Source organism: Pristis pectinata, chromosome 34, assembly GCF_009764475.1.
Source record: "Pristis pectinata isolate sPriPec2 chromosome 34, sPriPec2.1.pri, whole genome shotgun sequence".
NCBI classification, from domain to species: Eukaryota; Metazoa; Chordata; class Chondrichthyes; order Rhinopristiformes; family Pristidae; genus Pristis; species Pristis pectinata.
The window spans coordinates 12,279,271-12,294,552 of NC_067438.1; the positions used below are offsets into that span (position 1 = coordinate 12,279,271).

The 15,282-nt window shown below is 55.6% G+C and overlaps 2 protein-coding genes across 2 annotated transcripts in view; both read right to left on the bottom strand.

The window, feature by feature from the left end:
- Positions 1-15,282, bottom strand: part of LOC127585955 (uncharacterized) — a 51,667-nt gene that overhangs the window by 26,489 nt on the left and 9,896 nt on the right. The window lies entirely within an intron of this gene.
- Positions 8,619-13,258, bottom strand: LOC127585854 (class I histocompatibility antigen, F10 alpha chain-like). Its single transcript, XM_052043557.1, has 5 exons — positions 13,163-13,258; positions 12,488-12,745; positions 9,817-10,089; positions 9,129-9,491; positions 8,619-8,902 (listed from the first exon to the last, which is right to left on the bottom strand). The coding sequence occupies exons 1-5, from the start codon at positions 13,230-13,232 to the stop codon at positions 8,832-8,834; spliced, it is 1,035 nt and encodes a 344-aa protein (XP_051899517.1). The 5' UTR covers positions 13,233-13,258; the 3' UTR covers positions 8,619-8,831.

A 15,282-nucleotide genomic window follows, 5' to 3' on the forward strand; every position in this document is an offset into this window, starting at 1 on the left:
ACTTTGTGTTCTGCAGCAGAAACACAGTGCAGGGATTTGTAACTCTGGTTAGGCCGCACTTGGAGCACTGTGTGCAGTTCTGCACGCTCCATTGCAGGAACAGTGTGGAGGCTTTGGAAAGGGTGTAGAAGCAGTTCACCAGGATGCTGCCTGGATTGGAGGGTATTAGATACAGTGAGAGGTTGGGCAAGTTTGGGTTGTTTTCTCTGGAGCACCGGAGGCTGAGGGGACACCTGACAAATGTTGTGAAAGGCATCGATAGCGCAGACACTCAGAGACGTTTTCCCCCGGCTGGAAATGTCATCTACGTGCATTTATGGTGAGAGGGGGAAAGTTTAAAGATGTGTGGGGCAAGTATTTGCTTACACAGAGAGTGGTGGGTGCCTGGAACAGGTTGTCAGGGGTCACGGTGGAAGCAGGTATGATGGTGACATTTAAAAGCTTTTCGAGAGACATCTGAATACGCAGGGAATGGAGGGATATGGGTCATTTGCTGGCAGAAGAGTTGTAGTTTAATTTGGCATCGTGTTCAGCACAGATATCGTGGGCTGAAGGGCCTGTTCCTGTGCTGTACTGTTCAATGTTCTAACCGGTCACTCACTAAGTCCAGTCACTGGGCTCGTTCATTTTATGCACAGATTCAGCCTCAAGGTGGCTTCAATTTGTAAAATAGTCTCTGTGGGAATAAACTGGTGGGAAGGTGGGAGACGGGGACTCACCGCTCGACTGGTTGGTCTGAGACATTACGAACGACATAAATTCTTTAACGAACATCTCCCGGGCCCCAAGTTCCAGCTTCCTCATCCACCACTCGGCCCCCTCACTCCCCCCCATCCACTGGTCCCGGGGAACCAACGTCCGATCACTGTCGTACATCATGAACTGGACACCGTCCACGTAGCCGACAACCACAAACTGTGGAAAACCGGGAATCGGAGTTGTGGATGTCATGAAGAATCGAAGAAAGTGAGAGCCTGAAAAACAGAGAGAGAGAAAAATCAGGGCACAGAGCGAGGTAACCTGTGGCAGCCGACACAACGCCGAGACCGAGGGACAGTCCGGTCACTCAGTGGGTTCCGTTCTCCACGTCTGCCTTCACCAAGCGCCGGCTCCTGACGCACGGGAAGTGGTCCCCGTGTTCCAGGGTCTCACCGGGAGCCCTTGTGAAGATCAGCTCCAGGGGTAAGTGTGTTGGAGGTGAGGGGTAACATCACAGTGAGGAAGGCGGGGCATTGGGGCAACGACACAGCCTTGTTCCACACCGGTCTTCACTGAGGTTGGTGCTGGTTGGTGGTGCCCACACACACGCACAGTGTTTTTTATATGTTTATGAGCTAAAAGCTCTGCAAAAATAACAACCAGTGTCAATACACTACATCTAGTACAGAAAAGAAGAAACTAAGCAACAACACACTACAATAGATACTGCAGACTAATACTAACGAAACACACACACAACACTGCACCTGCTAACGCAACACGCAACACTTCAAATAAGAATCGCGTTCAAACCGTCCATGGCACACACGATCCTTTGAGGGGCCCACCGAGCACGGAACTCAACCAGGGTGCCCGGGGAGACCGCGTGCTCCCTCTCCAAAGACACCCGCGCGCACACATAAGCACGGAAGACGGGCAGGCAGGCCGACCGGCCGGAACCCTCGGCCGCCCGTCGCCGCGTCCCGTGGGTGGCCAGGTTGGCCAGGCCCAGCAGAAGACCCACCAGGAGATCCTCCACGTGACCCACCCCGCGCCGCACCCGGTGACTGTAAACCTACAGCGTCGGGCTGAAGTGCAGCCAGAACTTCAGCAGCAGCCCCCTCAGATACGCAGAGAGGGGCTGCAGCCTCACGCACTCCACGAACACATGGTACACCGTCTCCTCCCGGCCGCAGAAGTGACAGGAGGCCGGGCTGTCGGTGAACCGGCTCAGGAAACGGTTGCACGGCAACACCCGATGCAACACCCTCCATCCCAGGTCCCCGATGTACAGCGGGAGGACTCCCGCGTGGAGAGACCTCTACCGGGGACCCCCCTCGCCGCCCGCCGGCAAGACGGACCGCCACGGCATCTCTGGCTGGCAGACCAGGGCAAGGACACACACACACACAAACACACACACACACACAGTGACACAGTGACACACACACAAACGCACACATCCCCTCCTCCCCTCACCCTCTTCCCCCCCTTACACCTGCTCTCCAGCTCCACCCCGACTGCCTCCACAACCCCATTCCTGAGCCCTGTCCCCCACCTTCCCCATCCTGACACCCACCCTCCCAACTAACACCCCCGCCAGCTGATGGAAACCCCTTCCCCAGCCTCTGAACCCCTCCCACACCCCATCACCCACTGAGACTCAATGCCCCCTCCCCAGACCCACACTGAGCCCTCCCCCACCATCACTCACCTGCGGAGACCCCTCCACACAGGAGGACCAACACTGTCAGCCCCACCCTCAGGGGGCCCGTCCCCTCCATGTCTGGGACCCGGAGCTCAACCAAAGTGAAGTGAACGAGTTGCAGGATCTCACGGAGAAAGTTCACCAGTGGGTGGGTCACCAGTCTCTGGGTAGGAGAGCTCTGAGGGGGATGCCAGAGTGAGGGTGGGGCGGAACCTGTCAGTCTGGAACTGGTTTGACAATGAGAGTGACAGATCCAGTCAGTGAGCTGCTGTGTGCTGCTCTGTCGCACTGATGCAGGCTGGCGGGGGAGGAGCATTGTGCCACAGACACTGACAACAGCCCACACCTGATCTACACTCACTGAGTCTCTCTCTCCCTTCACTCACACACACTCCACCCATCCAGACTGCCCCCGCCATTCGATATGATCACAAAGAGCAAACTACTGGAGGAACTCAGCGGGTCGGGCAGCGTCTGCAGAGGCAGAGGGAGGGTCGACGTTTCGGGCGGAAACCCTGCGCTGAGAGTGAGGAGGGGCAGCCGGTATGATGAGCGGAGGGAGAGGGGGGGACAGGGTCATTGGTAATTGGTTTCTTGCTGTCACCTGTACCGAGATACAGTGAGAAGCTTTTGTCTGCGCGCCATCCGTACAGATCATTCCGCACATCAGTACATCGAGGTGGTGCACAGGGAAAAGAAATAACAGAGTGCAGAATAAAGTGTCCCAGTCACAGAGAAAGTGCAGTGCAGGCAGACAAGAAGGTGCAAGGGCCACGACGAGGTAGATTGTGAGCTCAAGTGTCCATCTTTATCGTGCAAGATGTCCATTCAAGGGTCTGATAACGGTGGGATAGAAGCTGTGCTTGAGCCTGGTGGTGCGTGTTCTCAAGCTGTTGTATCTTCTGCTCGATGGGAGGGGGGAGAAGAGAGAATGTCCGGGGTGGGTGGGGCTGTTGACTACGTCGGCTGCTTTCCCGAGGCAGCGGGAAGTGTAGACGGAGTCCACGGAGGGGAGGCTGGTTTCCGTGATGGACTGGGCTGTGTCCACAACTCTCTGCCATTTCCTGCAGTCTCGGCCAGAGCAGTTGCCACACCAAGCTGTGCTGTACCCGGGTAGGATGCTTCTGTGGTCCATCCATAAAAATCGGTGAGGGTCATCGGGGACATGCCGAATGTCTCTGTGGGTGAATGGGTGGACCCAGGTGAGGGGGAGGGGGTGACGGACAGACGGAACCAGGTGGGGGAAGGGGAGGGGGTGAGTTAGAGACAGAGGCTGGTGGGTGAGAGGTGGGAACAGAGAGAGAACCCTATTCCCCTGGGGTTCTTCTACCTTGGCCTCCCCTTCTGAAGATCCAAATGCACACATGAGCGAGCTGATGTTATTCCCCTCTCATGTCCGTGTTGACTGCACTCAGTCCTGTGACTATTTCCGAAACCCTCTGTTCCCACTTCCTCAAAAGTAGATCCCAGCAAGTTTCCCACCGACCGATGTCTGGAGAAGCCGTTTATAGTTTCTGTTTTCTCCCTGCTTTCTCTCAAGCCGGCACCGTGGTGCAGCGGGTAGAGCCGCTGCCTCACAGACCCAGAGACCCAGGTTCGATCCCGACCTCTGGCGCTGACTGTGTGTTTGCACGTTCTCCCTGTGACCACGTGGGTTTCCCCCGGGTGCTCCGGTTTCCTCCCACATCCCAAAGACGTGCGGGTTGGTGGGTCAATTGGCCACTGTAAATTGTGTGGGTGAGGGGTAGAACCTGGGGGGAGTTGCTGGGAATGCGGGGAGAATAAAATGGGATGTGTAAATTGTTGATGGTCGGCACGGATTCGATGTGCTGAAGGGCCTGCGTCCCTGCTGGATCTCTCTTACTCCAGTCGGGTCACCAGTGCCACCTTCCAACCCACGGGAAGTGTTCAGGAAACCAGGGAACATTAGACGATGACACCCAGTCCACCCACTATCTCTACAGCCGCCTCCTTCCACACCCGGGGGGGGGGCTCCTCAGGCCTGGGGGATTCGTCACCTTTCAGTCTCATTCATTTCTCCCAGAGGGATTTTCTGCTGCTTGTGAGAGCCCAGCCTGAGAACAGGCCCTTCGGCCCACTGACCCCACACTGACCCAGGGACCCATTTTATTCTCCTCACAGCCTCCCCGTCCCACACCCTCCCCCACCCCCTCCCTCTCCCACTCTCCTTCCCTCACACTCTCCCCTTCTCTCTTGCGCTCCCACACTCTCCCCCTCTCTCACACACTCTTTCTCTCTCATGCTCTCCCCCTCCCGCTCCCTCACTCTCTCCCCCTCTCTCCCACCTTGTTTTGACACCAGCTTCCCCCTCACCGCCCCCCTGACCAGCACAAACTGTGCAGTCACCGGCACCATGCGACTCAGTCAGACCCATTCATCAGCACAGGAAGATCCCAGGATTGGCGAGAGCTGACGGGCAGGTGGGGGGGCAGCGGGTGGTTGCTGCGGGACCTCCGGAGTAGGGGAAGCAGACCTCCAGACGATTCCCTCTCACCCCCCCAACACCAGCTGCCATGTGCAGCCTCCCTGCCCCTGTACCTGACTGTTGCCGGCTGCAGGAGAGGGGGCAGTCAATTAAATCACTTTATGATGGTCATGTGTACCGAGGTACAGTGAAAAACTTTCTTTGCATGCCATCCACACAGATCATTTCATCACATCACTGCATTGAGGTAGTACAGGGGAAAACAATAACAGAATGCAGAATAAAGTGTTGCAGTTACAGAGAAAGTGCAGCTCAGGCAGACAATAAGGTACAAGGCCGTAACGAGGCAGATTGTGAGGTCAAAGAGTCCATCTTATCACAGCAGGGAACGGTTCAATAGTCTTATAACAGCAGGGTAGAAGCTGTCCTTGAGCCTGGTGGTTGCTACTTTCAGGCTTTTGTATCTTCTGGCTGATGGGAGGGGGGAGAAGAGAGAATGTCCGGGGTGGGTGGGGTCTTTGATTATGTCGGCTGCTTTCCCGAGGCTGCCAGAAGTGTAGATGGAATCCATGGAGGGGAGGATGGTTTCTGTGATGTGTTGAGCTGTGTCCACAACTCTCTGCAGTTTCTTGCTCTCCCAGGCAGAGCAGTTTCCATACCAAGCCATGATGCATCCATGGTACATCGATAAAAATTGGAGAGGGTGAAAGGAGACCTGCTGAATTTCTTCAGCCTCCTGTGGAAGTAGAGGCGTTGGTGAGCTTTCTAGGCCATGGTGTCCATGTGGTTGGACCAGGACAGGCTATTGGTGATGTTCAGTCCTTGGAACATGAAGCTTTCAACCCTCTCGACCTCAGCACCACTGATGTGGGTAGGAACGTGTGCACCACCCCCTTCCTGAACTCAGTGACCAGCTCTTTGGTTTTGCTGACGTTGAGGGAAAGTTTGTTGCCCTGACACCACGTCACGAGGCTCTCGATCTCCTTCCTCCAGATAATTGCCGCCATTTGAGATCTGGTCCACTGCACTGGTGTCATCTGCAGACCTGTAGATGGAGTTGGACCAGAATGTACAGGGAGCAGAGGAGGGGCTGAGGACACAGCCCTGTGGCTGTGGTGGGTGGGTGAGGCTGGGCGAGGATTCCTGGGGACAGGGAACACAGACATGTCCACCACCCCTTGCCAGCCACACCCCCCTTCCCTGTGACACGCACTCGGGACAGACACCCTTCCTCTGGGTGAACCCAGCTCAGACCAGACACCAGACTGGGTCCCCCTCCACTCCCACCATCCAAGCTTCTTGCATTTCCTTTTGATGCACAAGTAGGCCATTTGGCCCATCGAACCCACACCAGCTCCAAGCAATCCCACTCAATGCCTTGGTACCCATTCTCCACTCATTCCCATCAACTCCCCTCAGATTCTACCCCTCACTCACAATTCACAACAGCCAATTAACCCACCGACCTGCACGTATTTGGGATGTGGGAGGAAACCGGAGCACCCGGGGGAAACCCACACCGTCACAGGGAGAACGTGCAAACTCCACACAGACAGCGCCAGAGGTCGGGATCGAACCCGGGTCTCCGGAGCTGTGAGGCAGCAGCTCTACCCGCTGCGCCACTGAGCTGCCCTTTGGTCACAGTGTTCATCATGTCAAAGGGAGCCATTCAGCCCATCGAACCCCTGCCGGTTCTCAGAGCAATCCCATCAGTCCCATCCCCCAATTCCAAGGTCTTCCCTCTCTGTCGCTGTCGGTGAGCCCGGAGCAGGGATTTCTCTCGTTGTGGAATCCTGGGAGTTTGGTTCTTCAAAGTTTCCTTGGAAAAGGTGGACTGGTTTCACACTGAGGACAGACCAGTGGACAACACAGCACCGTGAATCAACAACATTTAGACCAAACCTTTATTCACTTTGACATGCTGAGTTATTTACAATTAATTACAACATTTGCACATGTTTAAAAAGGGCACGATAAGGTTCCAGTGCAGTGTACCGATGGCAGGCTCCAGGGAGAGGAGACGGCTCACGTTTCAAGGCAATGACCCTCCCCCAGAATTGGGAAAGGTTGGAAAACAACAGCTGTGGAGATGAGGAAGTGGGGGAGAGAGGAGCCGGAGAGAGAGGGTGGTGACGGGGGACTAATCCCATCTGATTCAGTGCAGCATGAACGGACCATCGACATATGTGGACTGGTGGTGTGATCTGTTGAATCAGAGACTTCGACCAAGTGTAGATTGTGACACACATCACAAATACCCACAACAGTTCAGTCGAGCACGGCAGGGCAGGTTGTGTACAACAACTGCAGTGTGTGGGAGCCGATGGAACCAACACAGATCCACGGTGACCACATCTGGAGGGTTTGTCTCCTGCATGAAGGAGCTCTGGGTCAGAGTGACAAGGTGAAACATTCCCGGAGTCTCTTGGTCGTCTCTGAAAGTTTCTCGTCATCTCTGACTGCCGGTTCAATAACGGGAAGAGAAATTGGTCGCATCAGAGTGAAGCAAACGGTCGGACCCAGGGTTAAATGCACCCCTTCCCTCCCACCTCCATCCACTTCCCTCCCTCAGATCCTTCCCCTCCCCTCCCTCAGACACTTCCCATCCCCCTCCATCCCTTCCCTCCCATCACCAGCACCCCCCAGTACACACCAGCAGCAACCTCCCCCCGTGGGTATCAGTTGCCAGGACTCGAAGGCCTGAGTTACAGGGAGAGGTTGGGCAGGCTGGGACTTTGTTCCTTGGAGCGCAGGAGACAGAGGGATGACCTTGTAGAGGTGGATAAAATGATCAGGGGCAGAGACAGGGTGAACACACACAGTCCTTATCCCTGGGTTGGGGCATCAAGAACTAGAGGACACAGGTTTAAGGTGAGAGGGGAAAGATTCCAAAGGGACCCAATGGCAGTGGGTCTATGGAACCAGCTGCCAGAGGAAGTGGTTCAGGCAGCCACAATAACAACATTTAAAACACTCTTGGACAGGAACGTGGGAAGGAAAGGTTTAGAGGGATATGGGTCAAATGTAAGCAAATGGGACTGGCTCAGATGGGCATCTTGGTCGGCATGGACCAATCAGGCCAAGGGGCCTTTATCTCTGCTGTACTGCTCGACAACTCCAATGCTCAGAGTGCAACTGGGTGGGTGATGGGCAGTGCAGACTCGATGGGCCGAAGGGCCTGTTTCCCTGCTGTCTGACTCGACCTCAGACCAGATGTGGGAGATGAGAAGAAAATGTCTTCACCCTGAGCCAGCGCATCCTTGGAATTTTCTTCCCAATGGGATGTGGAGTGTATCCGGGACTGGGGTCAACTGGTTGTTGGATATGAAGGGAATCGAGGGATATGGAGAGAATTCACACATTTCCATATTTCCTTGCACCACAGAAGGAGACCATTTGGCCCATCGAGTCAATGCCAGCCCATGGAGTGATCCCATTCCCTCACTGATTTTCCTGTAACCCATTCTCCCCACATTCCCACCCATCCCCCAGATTCCCCCCCTCACCCACACACCCGGGGAATGAAGGGGCACACTGAGACGATACAGTAAGGAGCGTCCGTACTGAGCCAGGTGGGAGCCCAGTGGTGTCGGAGCACAGTGTCCATCAACACCATTCGTACCTCACTCGCTGGTGGTGGAACCGGCCGAGGATCCTGCACCATCTGAAGCTGTGGATGGAAGTGCAGGGGTTAGAGACTGGTCGCTGTCAGAGAGGGAGGGAGGGTGGATATTGGGGGAGGGGGAGGGGAGAGAAACTGACAGTGGGAAGGGAAAGAATTAGAATGAGAGAGGCAGAGAAAGAGAGAGGGACAGATCCTCAGGAGGTGCCCAGTGGGAGGAGGGAGGAGGAAGAACAAAAGTGCTGGGAACACTCCGGGGCTCAGACACCGTGTGGAAACGTTCTGGGTCGACCCCCGGGGTCAGAACAACAAGTCGTTGAGTACGTTGGACCCACGAGGAGTTTAGAGTCACACAGTCACGTGGGGATGGGAGGAGGGTCGACATTGAGCTTACTCGGTGTGGGATTGTAGTTCCTCTTCACTCCCACTGCAAAACAAGGAGAGTGGGTGAGAGCGGCTGGTGGAGGGGACGCACACACCTCATCCCCAACGGACACCCCCCACCCATGGGCATAGCCCCATCACACCCCCACCCCCACAGTCCCTCCCCTGCCACAGGACACTCCCCCACACCCCTCACCCTCCCCTCCCCCACACCCCTCCCCCTTGCCCACAGACCCTGCCCAGTTACCCCACCCCTCCCCTGGCCCTACCTCGCCACCTGCAGACGGCGCCGAGAGCGATGGTGAGAGCGATGAGAGCGACCAGGAGCCCGAGGATGAGTGGGGGCCAGGAGTCTGTCCCCCGCACTTGGGGGAGAATCGGAAAGGGATCCCCCAGTCCGCTGTGCTCCACCCGACAGGAGAACTGTCCTGGGTCCTCGGGATCGACCTGCACCCACTTCCGGATCTGGTGGGTCCCGTCGTGATTGGGCAGGAGCCCGCTGGAGTGGGCCTCATGGAGGATGGTCCCGTCCCTCAACAGGGTCACCTCGATGAACGGGGGGTGGAAGCCGGTGGCCCAGCAGTAGATGAGGGGGGTTTGGGCCGAAGTGGTGAAGGTCACCTGGGGGGGGACTGGGGGAAGGAAGAGGGGTGTGAGCAGGGTCCAGGAGACAGACAGACAGACCTTCCCCCCCGACACACACCGACATAGACCCACCCCCACATTCCACTCCCACCCATCCACCCATGCAAGGAGACCACCCACAGAGACCCCCACACACACCCGGAGATACCACCACCATCCTCGCCACTACATTCCCAGAACCCACACACTCACTCCCACCGTCCCTGTTCCCACCCCCCACCTCCCCCTGTTCAGGACAACCCCCCCTCCTCACTCAGTGACCTTCAGTTCCCTGCCCCAGTACCCTGGGATCTCCCCCCACCCACCACTCACCCACTTGCAGTTCCCTCTCTCCGTACTCCACGAATCTCCTCAGCCACTCGATACACTCCCTCTCCAGGAAGTCCTTCCATCCCTGAATGCTGACCATGTCCTGATCCCACTGGTATTTCATGCTCAGTGCCCACGTTACCGGGGTCACCCACACCATGTGCTCCATGTCGAAGCTGATCACATCCTCTCCGTCCCAGCCATACTGGGCAAAGCCGCTCGTGGTCCCATCTTCCCTCAGGTCACAGCCGATCATCTGCTGGAGGACATGGATTCCTGCCAACAACACAGTCGGCGGGGGTTCAACGGAGCCCCTGGAACTTGTTCTGCGTGTTCAGAGAAGCAGACACGTGCAGTTAAAGGGCCCTTAAATAAACAAGACCGTCTGTATGGAGTCACAGAGCACAGAAACAGGCCCTTCGGCCCAACATGTCCATGCTGACCAGCAAGTACCCATCTACACTCATCCCGTTTCAGTTCAAGTTTATTGTCAATGGGACACATGCACTGGGGATAAATGCCATGAAAATGAGCTCTGTCAGAAACAGCACAGTACATTACAGACATGGCACACATCAGTTCACATAAATTGTCATCAATTTTACACAACTGATGGCAGCATCGAGAAGAGGGCACGGCCCAGATGGTGGGGGTCTCTGATGATGGATGTCGCCTTCCTGAGACATCAGCTCTTGTAGGTGTCCTCGATGGCGGGGAGAGCTGTACCCGTGATGGAACTGGCTGGGTCCACCACTCTCTGTAGCCCCTTGCGTTCCTGTGCATTGGAGTGTCCACATCAGGCCCTGATGCAACCGGTCAGAATGCTTTCCTCTGTACATCTGCAGAGGTTTGTCAGAGTCTTCAATGATGTGTCAAATCTCCTTAAACTTCCAAGAAAGTCAAGATGCTGGCACACCTTCTTCATGGTTGCACCAATGTGCTGGGCCCAGCTGACACCCAAAAAATTACAACCGCTCACCCTTTCCACTGCAGACCCTTCCCTGGGGACTGGTGCATTCCCAGTACCTGGTCCATCACCTCACTGCCTTGGCAATTCAAGTGCTCATCCAGTTATTTAGACCATGGGACACTACAGCTCAGAAACAGGCCCTTTGGCCCACTATGTTGTGCTGAACTAGTTAATCTGGTAATTAAATGCTGAAGTAAACTGATCCCTTCTGCCTGCACAATGTCCACATCCCCCCACTCTCTGCATATCCATGTGCCTGTCTGAGAGCCTCATAAACGCTTCTATTATATCTGCCTCCACCCCCACCCCTGGCAGCACATTCCAGGCACCCACCGTTCTCTGTGTAAAAACACTTCCTCCTCACATCTCCTTTGAATGTCCCCCCGCATCTTAAATGCACGCTCTCTGGTATTAGACATTTCGACCACGGGAAAAAGATGCTTGCTGGCGACTCTATCTACGCCCCTGTAGACAGCACTCACAGCTCGACCTTCATCATTCACCTCCGTCACCTCCTCGAAAACCTCAATCAACTTACTAAGACATGACTTGCCCTGCACAAAGCCACACTGACTGTCCCTAATCACTCCATTGTCTTCCAAATGCTCATCAATCTCATCCCTTAAGATTCCTCTGCAGTCACTTCCCTCCCACTGACGTGAGACTCATTGGTCAATACTTTCCAGGATTTTCCCCATTTCCCTTCTTGAATAATGCAACAACAACAACAACTACTCCCCAGTGCTCTGGGACCTCGCCTGTGGCCAGAGAGGACACAAAGATATCGGTCAAGGCCCCAGCAATCTCATCTCTTGCCTCTCTCAATAGCCTGGGCCATATCCCATCAGATCCTGGGGAATGATCCACCTTCATGTTCTTTAAGAGACCCAACACTGCTTCCTCCTGTATCTCGAAATCCCAAACACATCAGATCGCCCCCACTGATCTCACTGTCCTGCACGTCCTTCTCCTTGGTGAATAACGATGCAAAGTACTCATTGAGCACCTCACCCACATCCTCCACCTCCCAGCACACGTTCCCTCCTTTATCCTCCTCACCCGTCTCCTGTGGCTCCACACGTGGTGACCCCACTGATCCTAAAGCGGACCTGTTCTCTCCCTCGTTACCCTGTTGATCTTCACGTCCGTGTAGAATCTGCAGCAGATCCGCCCCACCAGCTGAGCCGCTCTGCTGCCCGAGGTCGTTCCCGGACATGAATCACTTCCATTCTGCACATTTCAAGGATTCCACATCTTGACGTTCAGTGGAGTCACCGCAGAGGTTTTGTGGGGAAGGAACACAGTCTGAGGGGCTGGGTCCTGTGGAACAGTCCCGCAACACTGGAAGGGTGGGTTGTGCACACAGACCACGAGAGGCATTGGTGCTTTGCACACAGAATGTGTTAACTGGATGAGACTGTGAATGTGACCAAGGGCTTGTACCAATTGTGTTGTGTTCCCTGTGAATATTTTGGGGAATAAAATCTAGTTTTGAAATTAAAACCAAAGTGTGTGCGGAAGTGAGACAGTCGGTCCGGTGCCTTCCCCACGACCCCGCCGCATTTGAAGCGCTGACCAGTCACTCACTTAAATCCAGTCACCGGGAAACCTGGGCTCACTTACTTTATGCACAGATTCTGACTGAATTTATAAAACATTCCCTGTGGGAATAAACTGGTGGGAACACGGGAGACGGGGACTCACCGCCCGACTGGTTGGTCCGAGACATAAACAACGGAATATTATCTTTCAGGTTTATCTCCTGACCCTGGGCAAGAAACAACTTCCTCTTCCAGCCCACAGCCCCCTCACTCTCCACCATCCACTGCTCCCGGGGAACCAACTTCCGATCACTGTCGTACATGATGAACTGGACACCGTCCACGTAACCGACGCCCACAAACTGCGGGAAACCGGGAATCTCAGTTGTGGATGTCAGGAAAATTCGGAGAAAGTGAGAGCCTGAAATAGAGAGAGAGGTGAGGGGTAACATCACAGTGAGGAAGGTGGGGCATTGGGGTAACGACGCAGCCTTGTCCCACACCGGCCTTCACTGAGGTTGGTGCTGGTCGGTGGTGCCCCCCCCCCCCCACACACACACACGTGTGGGCTCAGGCACAGGAGCCTCAGCGCTCCCCCCACACCCCCACCCACCCCACCCAAGCCCCAGTCTCCAGCTCCACCCCGACTGTCTCCCCGGCCCCGTTCCCGAGCCCTGTCCCCCACCTTCCCCACCCTGACACCCACCCTCCCAACTCCCCCCCCCCGTCTGAAGGAAACCCCTTCCCCAGCCTTTGAACCCCTCCCACCCCCCATCACCCACTGAGATCAATGCCCCCTCCCCAGACCCACACTGACCCCTCCCCCACCATCACTCACCTGCGGAGACCCCTCCACACAGGAGGACCAACACTGTCAGCCCCACCCTCAGGGGGCCCGTCCCCTCCATGTCTGGGACCCCAGAGCTCAACCAAAGTGAAGTGAAACAGCTCTTGGTGTTGACGGAGGGGCCTGCGTCCAATCAGAAACTTCACCGTGGGAGCGTCACCAGTCTCCGGGTAGATAAGAAGGAACAGAACGGGACACTCAGGGTGGGCCGGTGGGGAGCAGCGGTGGGTCACAGACACTGACAACAGCCCACACCTGATCTACACTCACTGAGTCTCTCTCTCCCTTCACTCACACACACAGGAGGAGGCCACTCGGCCCATCCAGACTGCCCCCGCCATTCAATATGATCATAAAAAGCAAACTACTGGAGGAACTCAGCGGGTCGGGCAGCGTCTGTGGAGGCAGAGGGAGGGTCGACGTTTCGGGCGGAGACCCTGCGCTGAGAGTGAGGAGGGGCAGCCGGTATGAAGAGGGGAGGGAGAGGGGGGGACAGGGTCATTGGTAATTGGTTTGTTGCTGTCACCTGCACCGAGATACAGTGAGAAGCTTTTGTCTGCGCGCCATCCGTACAGATCATTCCGCACATCAGTACATCGAGGCGGTGCACAGGGAAAAGAAACAACAGACCGCAGAATAAAGTGTCCCAGTCACAGGGAAAGTGCAGTGCAGGCAGACAATAAGGTGCAAGGGCCACGACGAGGTAGATTGTGAGCTCAAGTGTCCATCTTTATCGTGCAAGAGGTCCGTTCAATGGTCTGATAACCGTGGGATAGAAGCTGTGCTTGAGCCTGGTGGTGCGTGTTCTCAAGCTGTTGTATCTTCTGCTCGATGGGAGGGGGGAGAAGAGAGAATGTCCGCGGTGGGTGGGGCTGTTGACTACGTCGGCTGCTTTCCCGAGGCAGCGGGAAGTGTAGACGGAGTCCACGGTGGGGAGGCTGGTTTCCGTGATGGACTGGGCTGTGTCCACAACTCTCTGCCATTTCCTGCAGTCTCGGCCAGAGCAGTTGCCACACCAAGCTGTGCTGTACCCGGGTAGGATGCTTCTGTGGTCCATCCATAAAAATCGGTGAGGGTCATCGGGGACATGCCGAATGTCTCTGTGGGTGAATGGGTGGAAGCAGGTGAGGGGGAGGGGGTGACGGACAGACGGAACCAGGTGGGGGAAGGGGAGGGGGTGAGTTAGAGACAGAGGCTGGTGGGTGAGAGGTGGGAACAGAGAGAGAACCCTATTCCCCTGGGGTTCTTCTACCTTGGCCTCCCCTTCTGAAGATCCAAATGCACACATGAGCGAGCTGATGTTATTCCTCTCTCTTGTCCGTGTTGACTGCACTCAGTCCTGTGACTATTTCCAAAACCGTCTGTTCCCACTTCCTGAAATGTCAATCCCAGCAAGTTTCCCATCGACTGATCTTTCCCTCCCAAATCCCAAAGACGTGTGGGGTCACTGGGTTAATTGGCTGCTGTGAATTGTGTGGGTGAGGGGTAGAACCTGGGTGAAGTTGGTGGGAATGTGGGGAGAATAAAATGGGATCAGCGTCAATGAGTGTTGATTGTCGGCACGGACTCATTGGGCCGAAGGTCCTGTTCCCGTGCTCTCCCTCTCTATGCTTCTAGTCAGGTCACAAGTGCCACATTCCATCGTGCCGAATTTCTTTAGCCTCCTGTGGAAGTAGAGGTGCTGGTGAGCTTTGTGGGCCATGGTGTCTACGTGGATGTCGACGACAGGCTATTGGTGATGTTCAGTGCTTGGAACTTGTAGCTTACAGCCCTCTCAACCCCAGCACCACTGATGTGGATAGGAACGTGTGCACCACCCCCTTCGTGAAGTCAATGACCAGCTCTTTGGTTTTGCTGATGTTGAGGGAAAGTTTGTTGTCCTGACACCACGTCACGAGGCTCTCGATTTCCTTCCTCCAGATAAGTGTCGCCATTTGAGGTCTGGCCCACTGCACTGGTGTCATCTGCAGACCTGCAGATGGAGTTGGAGCACAATCTGGCCACAAAGTGGTGAATGTACAGGGAGCAGAGGGACTGAGGATGCAGCCCTGTGGCTGTGGTGGGTGGGTGAGGCTGGGCAAGGTTTCCCGTAGACAGAGGAAGCAGACACG

What these genes read in the sequence shown, in the direction of transcription:
- LOC127585854 (XM_052043557.1), bottom strand. Translation starts at nt 13,232, where the DNA reads ATGGAGGGGACGGGCCCCCTGAGGGTGGGGCTGACAGTGTTGGTCCTC. An exon ending in TCGGACCAACCAGTCGGGCG is followed by an intron (nt 10,090 to 12,487) that starts GTGAGTCCCCGT and finishes TGTTGTTGGCAG; the next exon opens with GAATCCATGTCCTCCAGCAG. An exon ending in AGAGAGGGAACTGCAAGTGG is followed by an intron (nt 9,492 to 9,816) that starts GTGAGTGGTGGG and finishes TCCTTCCCCCAG; the next exon opens with TCCCCCCCCAGGTGACCTTC.